This window comes from Phyllosticta capitalensis (genome assembly GCF_038381095.1).
Source record: "Phyllosticta capitalensis strain CBS 128856 chromosome Unknown BKA78scaffold_9, whole genome shotgun sequence".
NCBI classification, from domain to species: Eukaryota; Fungi; Ascomycota; class Dothideomycetes; order Botryosphaeriales; family Phyllostictaceae; genus Phyllosticta; species Phyllosticta capitalensis.
The window spans coordinates 1,193,798-1,211,147 of NW_027117447.1; the positions used below are offsets into that span (position 1 = coordinate 1,193,798).

Here is a 17,350-nt window from a genome sequence, read left to right on the forward strand (position 1 = left end):
CCACAGGGAGCATTCAGGCACCTTGCTCCTGTGGTAATATTTCCAGCGTAGGAAGTCAGACTGCCGAATGACCAAGTCCGAGAGCATATCCACAGGGAGCATTCAAGCTTCTCGTCCCGGTCTTGGTGTTTCCGCCGTGTGGGGTCGAGTTGCCCAAAAATGACCGAGTCCGAAATCATGCTCACAGGGAGCATTCAAGCACCCGCCCCGGGTTGGATATTTCTTTTAAGGCCCAGTGAAACGCCTGTCAGCCTCTTCAGACGTCTAGGAACCGCCGTTCTTCTTCTTCTTGCTTGCCGTGGCGCCGTTGCCGCCAACGGTGACAGTGAACGTCTTGGGAGCTCCGTAGACAGCACCGCTCTGGTCTGCGCCGCCAGTAGGAGCCACATCATCGTAGGGCCAGGAATATCCTTTTTCTGCCTTGAGCGTTAGTGGTGTGGTACATAACCATAAAAGAAAAAAAAATTAGAAAAAAAGGGGGGAAGGGGGGTGGGGCTAGAACTCACTGTCGAGGTTGGCGGCGTGGACGATACGCGCGTAGTGGTTCGTTATCGCATTGGTATAGTAGCTGCTGGTGCTGGCGGCCGGCGTCTGGGTATCGACGAGGAACGTGCTGCGGTTGAAGGCGGCGGCCAGACGGGGGATGATGACGTTGCGCTGAGCGGAGCCCGAAGGGTTGGCAAAGGGGCCAGTCGAGTTGCTGTGGAGCTGTCAGCTTTCTGTTTTGTCTTTGATGTGGAACGTGGCTTCGTTGTCATACCTGAAAATGTCGGCAGTCGAGGGCTTGTTGAACGTCTCGGACCCCACGGTCAAGACATTGTTGCTGACTTTGCCGTTGAGGACACCGTAGCTGGACTGGGTGTCAACCTTGAGCGTGTCTGTGGCGTACTTGCTGTAGACAGCGTTGACGTAAGAGTCGTAGTATCCGCTGAAGAGGGAGTTGTTCATGATGATGCCATCGTTGGGAGCCAGTGCGCGCAAGTTGGATCCGTCAGAAGCTTTGACAATGAGGCTGGACCATCCCTTTCCATCCTTCGCCGTCTGGGCTTGGAGGCCAGAGCAAACAGTGTTGAGACCGTTTTGATCCATGCCAGAGACGTGCGTGCTGACTCCAGACGTGTTCACCAAGTCCAGGGCGATTGGAATGGAAACAAAGTCCACATAGGTGATGTTGGCGTAAATCTCGGTGCTGTTGAACGTGAACTCGGCAAAATCCCAGCGCTTCTTGATAGAGGGGTCGGAGTTGTTGGTGACAGACGGCTCGACGAGCGCGGGACCTGGGTTGAGGAGAAAAGTGAGCTCCTCGCCAATGCAGAACCAGATGCGGGCGCCAGCCAGGTGCGGAATGGTCACAGTGGTTGTGCTTCCGGGAGCCCCCAGCTTGATGGAGCAGTTCTTGCTGAGAGGAGTCTGTGTGTTCGACGGGGAGGTTGGGTAGTAAGGCGTCTTGCCATCGGCTTGGAGCAAAAAGAGGGCGTTGTTGTTATCGAGAGCTGTGCCAGTGACGTAGGCATACACGGTGCTCGACGTGGTCTTGTTGACAATGCCAATGTTCAAGGTGGTTGCAGTAGCGGCGGCCATGTTGGGCTTGTTCGAAAGGTTCACGGGAAGTGCGTCTTGCTTTTCGGTTTGCGCAGGTACAGGGCGTTTCGATGGAACTTGGGGAGCAGTCGAAGTCTTCTTGGAAGGAGATCCGAAACAGCTGAGTAGTTTCTTGATTGCGTTGTTCGCTGGCATGATGATAGATTGAAAAAGAGACGGGATAAGATTATATATTCTGCCTCGGATACTATATTGGAGGAGACAGAATCACAAGATGCAAACTGGTAGGAGGTGGCGGTCAAGCGCTGGAGGCTGAAGGAAATGGAAGAAGAAACTTAGCCAGGCTCAATCATTTGAATCAAAAAGGCCAGCCAGGCGTGGGTGGATCAGGGCTTGGGCAAGTAGTATTTGGCAGGTTTGAAGTGCCTCAAGGAGCAGAAGACGTCAGCGCATGGGCAGCCAAGAAGAACAAGGCCAGGCGCGTGCCGAAAGAAGAAGGCTGGGGCCAGCAATTGCACCTTGTCGTGGCGGCGAGGGGCGGCATAAGGCTCTTCCAATTGTAGGGCTGTAATCGCATGCCATTGCCCAGAGCTAGCATGGAGTCGACATGCGCGTGCGCGTTCCCCAGATTCTACGTGCCGGGCCGGACCAACGCAATCCGTACGCATGACTACTGAGGGGGCGCCGGTGCTCTCAATCGCGTGGGAGAAAAAAGCTCGGCAGTCGTCAAAAGTAACGGCATCGCAAAGACCGGGTGTGGAGGCTGAGCCAAACAAGGCGTTTCGGCATCCGATGGGACTCGAGTCGACTCGGCTTTACGGCCCGTTGACAGCAACAGTACGAAAGACGATGAGGTGACGTTGGTGTTGAGGAAGAAGAAAAGAAGAACGTGGCGGTCGGTCGAGGTACTTGGAGGCTATTGACGCTAATCCTCATGCAGGTAGCCGCTAGCGGCATACCCGCCGACGAAATACCTTTCTAGCGATTGATGATCCAGAATCCTCCCACACAATCGTCACTCTGACTTTGATTCTCCAAAAGCCATCACCACGCTCATTTCCTGACCGCGACTCTGTTTCCTGACCGCGACTCTGGCCCTCCAACGGTCGAGCTCCTATTTCCATACAGTCTCGTGCCTGAGGCCACCCACGCAGGGAAACCCCATGTCGTGACGCGTCCTCCCTCGGTCACGATCACTCCTCGTCTCTCGCCAGTCAGCTCTCAGAATCCATCATCAAGATCGTTCTCGGCGCCCAGAGGCAATGGACGACATCTACATCTATCGCTGATGACTCGGTCATGCCCGGTCCTCCCAGCCATGGCGCCAGGAGACATCTCGACGCGGAAGGAGCCTTGGCGCCCCCAACTCTGCTTTGAACAAACCGGGACGCTTTTTCTCTCTGCGACGCGTTCAGACCTCTTCTTTTTCAGCTATTCAGACTGTCTCCAATTCTGTTGCTTCAACATGATATACCGCGAGTTTTCTGTGCTCGACGACTGTCGCCCGCTACCTCTGCAGCAGCGACTTTCGAATCCGCATTCATCCTCTGCTCTTGCCTATTCCGGTCACCAGCCCGCCGCTGCAAGGTACCTCACTAGAGCTGACTCCGTCAGACGTAACGCAAGAACGTTAAGGCTCGAAGACAGGCATGATTGTCAGATGACTACGCTTGCTAAGTCCGGCTAGAATTCCGTTGTCTTGAAGGGTCACGGCACATGACCCAAGAAGCCATCACTTTCAGCGGAGCTCCGCATCATGGTTTTACCGTGCACGCAAACTGGACAGTCGCCACCGCAACTGATGTGGCAGGATGGCAAGAGGCATTTCGAAAAGATCGCTGTCTCGGGAACATTACCACGTCTTCGACTCTCTGACCGGGTCACTCTCTGTTGACTCGGCCTACTCCCAGCTCAACGTCCAATCTTTCTCCCACGCCATCGTCTCATTAGCCATCACGTCAGTCATGATCAGCACCCCATTCTCCTTATCCCACGACTTCGCGCCATCTTCTAACGCGACACTTCCAAATCTTACCGTCTTCGGCTGTTGCTTCAGTCCCCATATTCTGACTTCTTTCAATGAATTCTTGTCCTTCCACTCTCCGACCGCACTCACGCTCAGCCGTCCCTGAGTCGCTACAAACGAGACGCTAAGCGTAGCGTTCGGGGCCACACTCTCGCCGTCATCCAAGTAAAGTGACCCTCTCGCATCACCACTGCTATCCAAAGCAACGATCAAGCTCCATGGAGACTTGCGCGCTGTTGTTGTTGTGCGCAGCGGCTCTTGCAGCGCAAGAACGTTGCCTCCACGCACAAACACCGGTATATGCGTTGTCGGCGCGTCCAGCGTCAGATTCTGCCCAGGAGCCGCAACGACCTCTGTACCGCTGTACCAGTCGAACCAGCGGGTACCTTGGGCAACGCCAGGGAACACACCTGCTGTTTGATTTACATTAGGAGCAAGGACCGGAACGACCATGACGGCCGGGCCCAGCAAAAATTGAGTGTCGACAGCAGCAAGAGTCGGGTCGTTGGGAAACTCCCAAGCCAGAGCGCGCAGGACGGTGTCTCCAGATATGTGAGCGGCGTTGAAGAGGGTGTACATGTACGGCAACAAGGCGTAGCGCACAGCCATGGCGCGGCGGGCGGCCTCGGCAACAGTGGCCCAGCGGTACGGCTCCTGCGGCACTGCAGCGTACAAGTTGTGATTACGGTAAAAAGGCATAAAGGCGTTGAGCTCCATCCAGCGAGCGCACAAGTCGAGATCGCTATTGCCATTGAAGCCGCATGTGTCAGTTCCAAACATGGGGATGCCATAGAGCGCAAACGTTAGCGCCTGCGGGATGCCAAAGTACATGTACGCGAAGCGACTGTAGTTGTCGCCGCCCCAGTGGCCTGCGTGCCTACCGCTGCCGGCAAAGGTCGAGCGTCCGATGATAAATGGGCGTTTTCCCGGGTGAACGGCAAGCAGACCGTGGTACGTGGCGTTAAGAATCTGGTGCCCAAACAAATTATGGACATCGTATTCTTGCACGCCGTTGAAATGCGTGGCGTTTGGGCTGACGGCGTGGACAGCAAGATCGCCCTGAACGTTGTTGATAACATAGGGAGGGTGATTCACATTACGCGTTCCTGGAGTTGGCGTCGTCCGAAGATAACTAACGACTGAAGAGCTAGCCGCCGTCGCTGAACTTGCAGCTGCCTGGCTAGAGCTGGCCGCCGAAGCTGCTGCTGCCTCAGTTGCGTTGGTCACATTGAAACCTTCTGGATAGTCAACGACGAGATTTCCTGGTGAGCCGGGCAGCGAAAACGCCGCGTGGACGGGATTCAGACTGAGGTTGCCAGTCCCGCAGGACCCAACGCAAAACGACGACACTTCAGACATGTCGATCCAGATGCCGTCAAACGCTATCTCCTTGTGCCACCGAACCAGCTCGTCGCTCCACCACGGCACCGCCGTGTCGACTTGCCAGTCAGGGAAGACCGTGTATCCAGGCCTTTGCGGAAGTCAGCACCAGATTGTATCAACACACTGGTCGACTTACCAGACAGATCCAATGTATTGACTTCCGTCAGGATTCTTCAGAAAAGCGCCCACCTCATTCCCACGGTCATAAGTCGCGTACGCATCCGACGCGTTGTCTGGATTCGGGATGTAAATGGCACTGTCGACAATCGGTATGTAATGCAGCCCCTTGGCATGTACCTTCTCCAAAAATCGTTGTCCGTCTTCAACAGGAAACGCTACATGGCCAGTCGTAAAATCGCGGTAGCCTTCCATGTAGTCAATGTCGGTCCAGATATTCTCGAGCGGAATTTCGGCGCGCTCAAACTCGTCCACCACCTCCTCGAGCTGCGTCCAGTTGGCATAGCCCCATCGGCACTGGTGGTAGCCAAACGTAAAGTATTGCTGCATGGCCGGCAGCCCGACGACTCCTTGCTGGTACTGCTGCGTAACAGCCGCGGCTGTTGGACCCGCTAGAAAAAATAGGTCGATGCTGCCCCCGAGCAACCGCCAGGTAAGGCTGTCTTCCTTGAGAATCACCTCTTGCCCGTGCGCATTGCGCAAGAACACACCATGCGAGTAAGACACGTATTCGCCGCTTGCGTTGGCGCTGCTTGTATCCTTTACCAGCACCAGACTGCCATTGTCGGCGACTTCAAAGTAGCGCGTGTCCAGGTAATAGGGATGGCTGCCATAGCTATTCTCGTCAATGGGATTGGCAATGTCGGCCGCATATATGGTGGCCGTGAGGTTTCGACCCAAACGCAGTCCATGAATACGCTCACCCAGGCCATACAGATTATAGCCCTCCGGCAGCGCCGTCTTGAACTCAACGAATTGGTCCTCGTAGACGAGCTTGCTGCCCGTCGTATCGAATAACACGTCGCCATTGGATCGCCGGAGAACCTTGAATGAAAAAGACGGCTCATTGCTCCACTCGACCTGCAAATCGTTCTGCGCAATTGTCGCCGCGGCGCCGTCGTCGAGTCCTGGCCGCGGCACCAGCTCCTGGGGAAGGATAAACCACGAGCTGTTGGCTGCGCCAATATGCGCCGGACTAATGTTGATGGAGAGCCTCTCCGCATTCTGGTACTGCACCGTCAGATTCAGCACCGACACATCCGTCCCGTACACGTCGCAGCCCTCGCCGGCCAGGCTCAGGGTCGCCGTAAACCCATACGCGTTTCGACGGACCGCCGATGCTTTGTACCCCGGACAAGCGTCTTGCGCGTCGATTGCTTCTGGGTCGTTGACGTTGGCGAGCAGCGGCGCGCCCGTGTCGGCGTCTGCCGGGACCGTGAAGCGCGGCGCGTAGCTCGTCGACGTGGAGGAAGCGCTGGTAGGTGTGCTGGTGACGACGACGAAGCTTTCCGACACGCCCATGGACTGGGATGATTGTGCTTGCACGCTGCCTACGTGGATGCCAATGGCAGCCAGAACGGCGCCGGCCAATGCACGCAGCAGCGGCGCCATTTTGATGCAATGACGACAGGGTACGGCTCAATCGAAATGGTGAGTGCCGTCGGTTGCGGTGGTGGAGAGAAATTGGATGCGCTAGCACCCAGGGACAAAGGCGTTGAAAAAAGGGAGCAAACCCCGACTATAAGCAGGACAGAACCACAGTGGTCTCCCTCGCCCCCGGAGCGTTCGACAATCCCATTGGAGACGTCCAGCCATCCTCTCGTCATGTCACGCGCTGCTTTGCTGCAACGACGCGGTACAGTACCGGTGTCCGCACGCCGTGTGCACACAATTGGGACGAGCTCCGAATGGGAGAAGACTGACGAGCGAGTGAGCTCACTTCGCAGGTCGAGTGGTGGCCTGCCTACCTGGCTTCCCCGCACTGCACAGCATCTGCGCAGGATGTGCACTCCTACATACAGTGTGCCCCGCGGAGGGGTGGGGAGGGGAGAGAGCAGGGGGCAGGCACAGTTGGCCTCAAAGAAGCATCAACAAAAAAAAAAAAAAAAAAAAACGGGGTGGTGCTCGAACGCTCCATGTAATCGCGTTCTCGGAATTGGTCGTTTGGCGACTTTGATATTCATTCTTGTGTGGGCTAATTTGGAAACCTCGCCTTTGAGTTGAAATTTGTTTTGCGACCTGCGGGGGGGCGATGGGGAAGGAGGGGTCGCTGCTGCTGCTGATCATGATGACATTACGGAGTGGCGCCACATGCTCGTAGCCAGCACAGCTGCATCCAGAATGTGTGCCATGTACTTGGCCTACCTGCCTTGTCAAGTTTGGATGCAGGCCCGCATCACACGCAGCACGACTGCGGCGTGCGTGCATATGTCTTGCATTTACGTGTGGGCAGGGTAGGTAGGCAAGCAGGCATGGCGCCAGCCAATGAGAGGAGCGAACGGAAAAAAGGTTGTTAACTGGAGGTGGTGCGAACGCCGCGCAGAGTGAAAGGAAGGAGGAGGAGGAGGAGGAGGAGGAGGAGGAGGAGGAGAGGGGTCGAAAGAGGATGAGAGATGGAGAGTCGCTTCTTTTTGCCAACTCCAAACCACCCATGACCCAACCAACCTATACCCGACATTTCCATGTGTTGTATTTACCACCACTCATACTTTCCATTACAACCTCAACGTCTAGACCAATCATGCAAAAGAAAAAAGAGAAGCACAGAATTCCGGAGTGGGAATGCGAATCCAGTTCTGCGACCGATAGACAGGGCAAAGGCAAAGAAGTAGAAAAGAACGAGAACAAGAACAAGGACTCGAGGCCCTTAAAACGTTACGAAGTAGATAGACAGACCCACAGTGGGTGATAAAAGAAATTGCCAATTTAGGAATCTCTGTCACCAAGTTAAAACACGCAGGAGACGTGGAGTGCTCAAGCACCTGATGCTTTGAACATGGAGACTTAATTTTTTCTCTTGATGCGTAGTCACAGGGAGCATTCGAGCGCGCTTGCGTCTAAAGGTGCGACGACGACGACGACATGAAGCTGGGCCTAGGTTGAATTTCCACTTTCCTCACCTACTGTGGAACGAACGAACCTCCAACCCCAGAAAGCAGAAATCAACCAACCCCCGCGCAGCAACTCATGGCCGCCCCACGCACGTCCACCCGTGCAGCAGCCAGGGGGGCAAAGGCTGGAGGCCCCACACCCCCACCCCCACCCCCACTCGCCCTCAACCTCACCTCAGCCCAGCCCATCAATCAGGCAACGAGCGCATTGACAGCATCAGTATCAGCACCACGAACAGTCGACCGGGGCCCCATCTGCAACGAGATTGCTACTGCACTACTGCGCTACCACGTGCCATCATCTATACACACACACACACACGTACATACGTACCTCAACTCAACATGATAAACCCAAGTAGATCGATCCATTTCCAGCGCTTCAACGCTTCCCCACACGCCATCATCCCATCCAGCCACGGCCGCAAATCCAATTCGCCTTGCACACAGAAAAAGACATTGAACGGGACTGGACTGGACCGGACCGTTGCGGGTATTGATGCGGGCAAGATGCAAAGAGGGTGGAGGTAAGAGAGAGAGGGGCGGGGAGGAGGCGGGGTTGCGATGGCAGGACTGAGGTACGATACATAGGTGGGAAAGAGGAATGGGGGGGGGGGGGGGGGGGTTGGGGCAGACGAAAGGGGGTGGGTGGATTGATGGATGCTATGCCGTGCAAGAAAGGGGAAAATCCAAGAGGGGCTGCTAGCTAGCCAATGGAATCTGGGCTGCGATGAGTCGTTCGACAAGTTGTGAGCAAGGAGAGAGAAGTTTGAAAAGAGACGAGACGAGAGGGAGAGAGGAGAATGGGAAGGGAGTTGCGATGAGCAATGACGTGAAGAGGTACGAACGGCGCAAGCAAGCGAGCAAGCAAGAGACGGAATCGAAAATTTTTGTTCAGCCGAACCGAGCCACCTGCCAACACTAACTACCAAGGTATACAGCACTCGGCTCGGGACGGATAGGATGTTGGACACAGACGACTACTACTACCTTACACTTTACAGCCAACCAGCGAGCCCGCACATACACCCCCTGCACTTCCAACGGACCAACCTCGCGTATACTACCTCACGCTGCAGCTCCAACCATTATCGACCGGCAAGGCAGCGACTGATCGCTCGCTCGGCTTACACACGTACACATCTTACACGACTACAGCCCCCGGCCATTAGAGTTGAGCCAGACACCTCATTCACAACGCAGCAGTGCTCATTAGATGCAGACGAGGGAGAGAGAGAGACCACGGTCTACCACAAGGAGACAAGCGGAAACAGGAGGAAGAGGAGAGAGAGAAGAAAAGGCATTGAATTGGAAGATTTGGGATGTTGGAGAGTTCCGATCAAGAGTAGTGGCAGTAGTAGTAGTAAGTGGTAAGTCTCGAGACGGACGGAGTAAGAAGCATGAGTGAACCCGGAGGAAGAGTATTATCTCAACTGCTGCTGCTGCTGCTGCTAACGAAGAGAAGGCGAGGGGGTTAGAGAAAGGGATGGAGAAAAAGAGGGAACAAAAAAAAACCTTATAAGTTCGCAGACGGCCAAATAAAAGAGCTAAGAGAGAAAAAAGAAAGGGGGGGTTGTATAGTAACATGGAAACGGAGTGAAGACGACGAAAAGGAGCAAGAAAACTAACAAGAAAAAACTAACAAGAAAAATGCCAGGCCCCGAAATCAATTCCCAACAAACGCCGGCGGATATGCAGCCCCGACGAAGGTAATTCTTTGGTGGAACGTACACTTTGTAAGTGGTGCAAGTGCGAAGACCCCAGCAGGACGACGGCGGACTGGTGTCAAATGTTCAAGAAAAAAGGGGGGCGAGGGGGAAAGAGACTAGAAGGCCATGTTGAAACAAGGGGGTCCAGGAGAAGAACGAGGAAAAAAGAAACAAAAGAGACCTCGCCGTGTTGCCCGATCTGTTCCCACTCCAATCCCGCGCTGCATCATCGCCGTTGCGTCATGCAGGCACCGAGTGTCGATGTTTACAGAAGTTGTCGCTGCAAACCACCACCTTCTCCGATTTTGTCCAATCACTGGGCCTCGCCGCTTTTTCAAGTGCCGAACCAAGCGTCGACGGCATAAACGGGCGCAAAACGCGCAAAGACCCTGTCTGTCGACGCCCAATCTAAGATCTTGCTCCAAAGGTTATCCACCAATCAGCCACCGCGAGCCTTTCCGCGTCGGCGGAACAGATCCATGACCCTGCGGGCGGCTCCAGAGCTGCCCGCGTACCGCTGCTGATCTTCGTATGCGTCAGCGAACCGGCGGTTCTTCTGCAGCACCCGCGTGCGGCCCTGACTCGGTTCCGACCCGAGCTGCTCGTTGCTGTCGAAACCAGGCGGGTATTGCGGGCGGTGCGGCAGCTGCTGTGCTTGCTGCCTCTGCTCGGTTTCGTTCCTGCCATAGTATCCAGACCCTTGCTGTGCCTGCTCCTCGCCATGGTTGGGGTATGAAGTTGGGGCTTGATGATAACGCGGCTGTTGCACCGGTGCCGAGGTCGGTACGCTGCTCGAAAAGAGGCCGCTTCGGCGCTTGTCTCTGGTACTAGTCGTGCGCTGGCGCTCGAGCTCGTCGTTGTAGCCAGTGGGCAGTGTGCTGTTGGTGGTGCTCGGGCTTGGAGATGGACTTTCACGCCCGTAGCTCATTTGAGTCCGCGAAGGTGCCCGCGGGCGCGATGACGGTTGGTACGAGCGGCGATCACCAGCGCCCGAGTCCTTGTTGCTAGCGAAGCTCTTCATGGAAAATGCAGCAGGAAGTAATGAGAACCGACGAGACGACCTGTCCCCCCGCGCCTGAGCGTTTTCGCTCGTCTTGCGGCTGAAGCTGAACGATGTCCGCCGCGATGATTCGGTTGACCGCCGGTTGCCGCCGCTTCCTTCACTCGGAATTGAGCTGGTCATGCTGACTGGAGGATAAGACTTTTGTTTTGGACCGCTTGGCTCGGCCGGTTTCCCGCTGCTGAAAATTCCAGAGGCCCTGAAGATCTTCTCGCCGAAGCCGCTGACGGTGTTGGACCGTCTGTGGGAAACGCGATTCGAGTGAGTGGAGCCCTCGGTCTTGACGGGCTGGTAAGTCGCAGAAGAATCTCTTTGCATCGAGGTTCTGCCACCAGCCTCATGCTGTGCCTGTTCCTGCGGCATTGGCGCGGATATGACGTATTGTTTGCCCTTTGGTTGCGAGAAACGACCCTGAGCGTTGGTGGCCGCTACAGTGGCAGCAACAGGTTGACCGTACGAGTTACCACGCGAGGGGAGTCGAGACGAGCCACTCATGGTGCCACCAGTCGACGGGCGTGCCGACGAGGTGATGGGTTGATTGGAAAAAGGAACATCGGAAACGGCACGCTGGTTTTCCCTGGTCGGGCGAGTTGGGGGAGCACCTGCAGTAGAGACTGCCCCCGTCGACATGCGGTTTGGGTTGGCACCAGCCGAAGAGTATCCATCAGTGGCAGGCACCTCGACCGGTCCTTGGTTTTCGACACGCAGACGCGATCGGGACGCGCCGCCTTGCGATGCTGCCCCAGAAGAGGACCCAATCGGCGGAGAGACCTCTCCCCGTTGTGTCTGCGTGTGCGGTGCAACATATTCGACCTGGACAGTCCTGCGCTTCGCGTCGCGATCCCGTTTGGCGTGCGCTGCGGCGTCCGCTTGGTCGATGTGGCCATGTTTCTGGTGGAGGCCGCCGACACCGGCAATTGAGACATGTGTAGGTTTGCTGGCCTCCCTGACCGAGGCGCTGCGTGCCAACTGTGGAACTTCGTAGGGGTCTTCTGCGATTGGTTAGCCGCGGGTGGATCATGACACCAACGTTACGCATGATTTGATTTCAAGGGGTGCGCGCGCAGGAACGCGTGAACCACTTACCTGCAGGTACCGTTGTGTTGGCAATGTCGCTGGATGTGGTCGTGCTGCTCGTGATGAATCCTACCACATGCGCATACTCGCTTAACCAGCTGTGTCTCGCTACTTCGAACAGGTCGGCTCGCTTGCGAGGGTCAGGGACAAGAATGCGTTTAAGGAGGTCGCGGGCGTGCGGCGTGACATATTCGGGGAACGTTAGGGGAGTGGAAACGATGTACTTGTAGAGCAGATTAATGTTGTCGCCCTCGGGGTTGGCCGGGTCGTCGTCGAACGGCAGGTAGCCTGCCAACATGGCGTACTGTACCAGGTTGTCAGCAAATTGGTGAGACGTTGGACACGGTTGGACTTACCAAGATGACGCCGCAACTCCACACGTCGACCTTGCGGCCGGTGTAGAGAGAATCGCTGACAACCAGCTCCGGCGCGGCATAACACGGACTGCCGCAGCTGGTTTGCATCAAGTCTCCACGGCGGTGGCCAGTGTCACCAGCGAGGTCCAAGCCCATCTTCTTTACAAAGTCTTTGTTGCCCAAGTTGTATTCGATTTCGTCGCCCAAGTCGTCATTCGGGTCAAAAGTGTTGGCAAAGCCAAAGTCGGTTATGATGATGTTCTTGTTGCGGTCGAGCAACAGGTTCTCGAGCTTCAAGTCGCGGTGAACAATGCCCTTTTTGTGCAAGTAGCCGACGCCAGACACGAGCTGAGCAAACAGGCGGCGGGCCGAGTTGTCCTTCAGGTAGCGATGATTCAAGATGTAGTCGAAAAGCTCACCGCCAGAGGCGTACTCCAGAATGATGCCAATGTGACGCTCCGTCTCAACCATCTCGTGAAGTCGCACAATGTTTGGGTGCTGTAGGCCGCGAAGGATGGATATTTCGCGGTAAATCTTGGGCAGCCGGCTTGGATTGGACCCAAGCACCTCTCTCCGGATCAACTTGATGGCGACCTGGACGCCGCCGTCCTTTTTCCAACCCATCTTGACCTTGCCAAACTCGCCCTCGCCAAGTGTCTGCCCCAGAATGTAATCGCCAAACTTGGTCTCTCTCCTCGGCTTGTCCCGCGAGTGGTCTTGTCTGCTCTTTCCTCCTCCGCGTCCGCCATCGTCGACGCCTTCGCTGCCAACGAGCCCCAGGCCGGTAATGGGCGTGATGTCGGTTCCGCCAGCTTGCGGGCGGGTGTCGACCATGCGGGCTTGTTCGCGGGCAAAGTCCTCGCTGGGATCGGCAATGACGAGACGATTGATGACTGTGCTGTCCTCCCTGGGCAGATTGGAGCCCATTGGCGTGTTTCCGACGGCCGTCGCGGAGCGACTATGCGAGGGGCTGTTCTTTGCAGAGCTGCCAGTTGGCTGATACGAAGGCTCCTTGGGCGACTGCTGCGGGGCGGTTCGGCGGCGTTGCGCAGCGTTGGCTGCGGATTGGGCGGGATCCTCCCTCATCTGCTGCGAGGCGGCGCGAGACGAAGGTGGACGACTCGAAGTCGTGTACTGATCCTGAGGCGCGGCAGTAGCCTTGTGGGTCGAGGAGGTGCGAGGCGGAGGCACGGGACCGGCTTGGTGAGGATTGTAAGCTGATGGTGTGGAAGCGGGCGACGCGTGGTTGGATGGGAGTGCGCGAGGCGTGGTCGCATCGGAGGCGTTGGAGGTGGACGGCGAGTAATGGTGCGGTTGTTGCGGTGTGCACTCGCCATTCCCACTCGGTCGCCGCGAGGCTCTCCGCTGCTGGGAAGGCGAGGAGGCAGACTGCTGGGGGCCAGCAGCGGCGGCGGCGGAAGAAGATGACGAGGACTGCTGCTGCTGGGGCTGCTGTTGTTGGTAGTAGTCGCGCGAGTGAGAGGGAGGCTGCTGGTATTGGGTGCGACTTGAGATGGGCGGGCCAGACTGCTGCACGGCGGCCGAAGACATTGTTGTGCCCTCGCTCGCTGGCGCCTGTCGCTCCTGGCCGGCGATCAGGGTTCGGTCCAGAGCGGCGACGGGATCGGGGTTGCAGACAGGCAATAATGTGGAGGGGTGGGTGGTTTGTTGATGGTGCGGTCGGGCCTGGGCTGGGGGTGGGAGGGTGGGAGCTGGAGAGCCAGATGGAGCGAGAGAGAGGTGGCTCGTGGCGGTCGGATCGGGCAAGAGCAAGAAGATTACCACCTCAGCAAACAAGGTCGGGCGGTCGAGGACGACGTTCACATGTGTGGTGTTGTGTAGGTGAGTAGTGCTGGTTTGTCTGTCTGCTGCCCGTCCAAAGGCTTAGCGAGAGGGTGGAGCTGATGATTGGGCGTACGGCGGGCTCTCCTGGACGACGTTGGCTGCAGGGGTGGGTTGTAGAAGAGTGACGGGTCGGGGACGGGGAGTGTCAGTGTGTGATGCTAAGGCGCGTCGTCGTCGCAGGGGCGGCAGCTAGGCACAGTGGTCTGGGAGTCTCGCGAGAATGGCGGCGGTTGTTGATGTCTTACGAGCAGCACATCAAGAGGAGCAAGGGAAGGGCGCCTTCTCCTGAAATTGATGGCTGGCCACCAGCACACAAACGCATCAAGCAATCTCGCCCATCCATGGATCGTCCTGGCAGCCCGCCCACTGGCGATCGCGATACACCTTTCTTTTTGACAGAGAGTAGTGTTTCATTGGCGCGAGCCCAGCCCAACGACAATAACAATAACCAGTCCCTTTCTTTGTCCGTCTCCGTCTCACTCTCCCAGCACTGCACTTGCAGTAGCCAGGCACCGGCACCACCACCACGTGCCGAAATGGCTGCCGTCTTGTTTCAGCTTGTCGTTGTTGGTGCCCAGCTTTTCTCTTTTCTTTCTCGACGTCTCTTCTTGTCTACTCGAAAATGCGTGCAAACCAATCTTCTTCATTATGCTCGGTTGCCTCTTTCAACTCTCTCGTCACATCTCGAGTCTCGCTCAGTCGACGGGTCGTCCCGAGCGTGGCAGCGATTGGATTGGTCTGCCTCGGGCCCCGCGTTCGGCACCTCGTCATCCGTCCAAGGCCTAGATGCTTGATGCCGGCCACTCCCATCATCGCGAGACGCAGGCACCGCCAGTCCGCCAGCTTGGCTACATCACGCCCTCATCCTCAACCAAAGGGACCTCGAGCCATGGCGTCATCCCGCGACCCATGCCATGCGGCTCTTTAAATCACCACAGCCTCGCCTCATCTCCTGTCTGCGCCCGTTTGTGGCACCAGCCCCGTATCTGGCCAGCCTGTACCCAGTTTCCTTTGCAGCGTTGGCTAAAGAGTAAGCCCTTCTCTACCCTCGGGACACTATTCTGCATAGCGTGCTCCTGCCGCTTCCCCCTTCTTCCCCCCCTGTTCCGGTTTCAACTCTTCGCTCATCTCTCGTACTCCACGCTTACTTTGAAACTCGAGACTCTGATTCTTCCAAAAATACCCTCAAGCTCGGCGCCTACCGCCCCAGATCCTGTCGCCGCCATCCGCTTCTGGACATGTAGCCTGATATGGGAAACTCATCCACCAGACTCCCCCGCTTGAGCAATATCCGCCCAACGGTATCATGGCCTCAATTTGGATGCTGACCGCTGACCGAGATTCAACGTCCGGTTCACGGGCCCTCGCTTCTTCCCGGCCCGCCCGTCTTGAACGGTGGATTATTTGAACGTCATGCCCCGCTGACCTCGGCCACAATTCCGCCTCTTCTTCTCCAGGTTTACCCCATTTCTCTCAATCACCAGGAGCTCCCTTTATCGGCTTTAGGATCTCATGGATGTGCCCCCCTGAAATGGCGACGCGATACGGGCCCGAACACCATCAACATCACACGCCCATTTGCTTGGAGAGTCTTGCCGTGAATTCCACGAAAACTCAATTCTCGCGTCAATGCAGATGGAGCTACAGAGGTTTGCAAGAGAAATGGCAACTCCAAGGCGGTGCGGGATGGGCTTGAATGCTCCCTAGAGTCACATTTCTGCGAGCTCAAACGTCCAAGCCTTAGGTAGCAAGGTGTTTGATCACTCCCTGTACACATGAACCGCAGCTTCCCTGCTAAATATCCAAGTCTGAGAACACAGCTACAGGGAGCATTCGAGCACCCCGCGCCGCGTTGGAGTCGCCGCTGCTTTGGCAACCCACTGTGGAGCCATACGTTAGATGGAAAACAGATAGAATGATGGCGTTCCACCATTTCTATCATGCGGAAACCATATTGCGCGAACGGCAACCTAGAAGACCGCCTCCACGGCCAAATTCGGTAACTACCCCTTGACCTGGGTAACCTCTCCTCTCAGCCTCAAGGGGTAACCCAGCGGTCCCTGACAGTAGCGACAACCTAATCAGCAGCCCTGCACCACCCAGGCCTTCCGCCTGCATCCACAACAGCTCGGCTTATCACGCCCAATGGCTCATGGCGCTCTCCATGCACGAGTCCAAGTGTTGACACGCTCGGCCAGCCTCGGTGTAGAGCGAGCGCACCGGCCCAGCACTCAGCCAATCGCCGGCAGCCCGAGCATTACCATCCTCCCGTCACCAAGCACGCAGGCGACGCCTCCAGAACACGAAATGCCAAAAGCCAATTACCTAACGCGTCCACGCGCTTCGCGAATCGGGCAACTGGACTGCCGCCGTTGGAGGCCTGCCCCCGGTCTTTGCTTACTCGATTCAGCAGCGGAGGACCCAGCTAAGCTGCTCCGGCGACGTGCCTTTACTTTGCGCTGCTTAACCCTATCCCATCTAGTCCACACACCACGTCACCATACCAAGCGTCACTACCGCGCTCTGGGCAAGCCAAAAAACTCAGCCAAGCCTGAGCGAGGGTCCTCCGAATGCTCCGCTTTTCCCGATCCCGCTCGCTGCTCCTCGCAAGGCTGGCGGGTGTGTTGAACCGACCTACCCCACGAGGGATGGATGGACGGGATGGCGTGGTGGGTGCTGAGGTGCGCGTTGATGTCGTGGATCCCGCGTGGAGGATGACCAAAAGTACGACTCAATTTTTGTCTCTGGTGACTCCACCATTGCCTTTCTCATCGGCCAGCGGCAGAGAAAAGCAGGACGTCTCGCCCACCAGATCATCCACCCGCGGATCTCGATTATCGAAGTCCGCGGGGAGAACGAAGCAAGCTTTTGGCGTATCATTGGCGGCGAGCCAGACGCGAAAAAAAGCAACCAAAGTATCGGACTGCGCGCGCGCGCACACCACACTCGCGCGCTTTGCACTACCCGGGCAAAACCCTACACAACTTTTTTCAGCTTTTCCGTCCCGGATACTTGCCTGCCCAGCCACACATGTCCTCACCGGTCAAGTCAAGCTGCTGTCCGCCGCGCCACGCGCAACAGCGCCACCACCACCTCCACCTCCACCCCCCTACCAGCTCTACGGCTCGCTGCTGGCTACCGCGTCGTCGTGACTGCTGTCTCGTCTGCCGCTGCTGCTGGCTGGCTGCTGGGTGTGTGCTACTCCAGCCGCCACCGCCCTCTCAGCAGTCTCCCTCCTTTTGCTTTTCCTTTCCCGCTTGCTGCCTTTTGATCTTCTCGCTGTC

At 56.8% G+C, this 17,350-nt stretch overlaps 4 protein-coding genes across 4 annotated transcripts; 1 reads left to right on the forward strand and 3 right to left on the reverse strand.

The window, feature by feature from the left end:
* Positions 1–264: 264 nt before the first annotated feature.
* BKA78DRAFT_298366 (glycoside hydrolase family 64 protein) lies at positions 265–1,737 on the reverse strand (the record flags this gene model as incomplete). The annotated part of the gene is made up of 3 exons (XM_066886902.1): positions 265–416; positions 507–700; positions 761–1,737. The coding sequence occupies 3 exons, from the start codon at positions 1,735–1,737 to the stop codon at positions 265–267; spliced, it is 1,323 nt and encodes a 440-aa protein (XP_066741294.1).
* A 1,705-nt stretch (positions 1,738–3,442) lies between these two features.
* On the reverse strand, positions 3,443–6,430 carry BKA78DRAFT_255779 (extracellular alpha-glucosidase; the record flags this gene model as incomplete). Its single annotated transcript, XM_066885027.1, has 2 exons — positions 3,443–5,039; positions 5,088–6,430. The coding sequence occupies 2 exons, from the start codon at positions 6,428–6,430 to the stop codon at positions 3,443–3,445; spliced, it is 2,940 nt and encodes a 979-aa protein (XP_066741295.1).
* A 3,737-nt stretch (positions 6,431–10,167) lies between these two features.
* Positions 10,168–13,772, reverse strand: BKA78DRAFT_255465 (uncharacterized protein; the record flags this gene model as incomplete). The annotated part of the gene is made up of 4 exons (XM_066884998.1): positions 10,168–11,780; positions 11,875–12,169; positions 12,222–13,279; positions 13,343–13,772. 4 exons carry the CDS (start codon positions 13,770–13,772, stop codon positions 10,168–10,170), a joined length of 3,396 nt encoding a protein of 1,131 aa, XP_066741296.1.
* Positions 13,773–14,770: 998 nt separating this feature from the next.
* BKA78DRAFT_188532 (uncharacterized protein) lies at positions 14,771–15,463 on the forward strand. The gene has a single exon (XM_066883534.1). The coding sequence runs from the start codon at positions 14,853–14,855 to the stop codon at positions 15,348–15,350; it is 498 nt and encodes a 165-aa protein (XP_066741297.1). The 5' UTR covers positions 14,771–14,852; the 3' UTR covers positions 15,351–15,463.
* Positions 15,464–17,350: the final 1,887 nt, after the last annotated feature.

Coding starts and splice junctions, on each gene's coding strand:
- BKA78DRAFT_188532 (XM_066883534.1), top strand. CDS start 14,853: ATGCTTGATGCCGGCCACTCCCATCATCGCGAGACGCAGGCACCGCCA.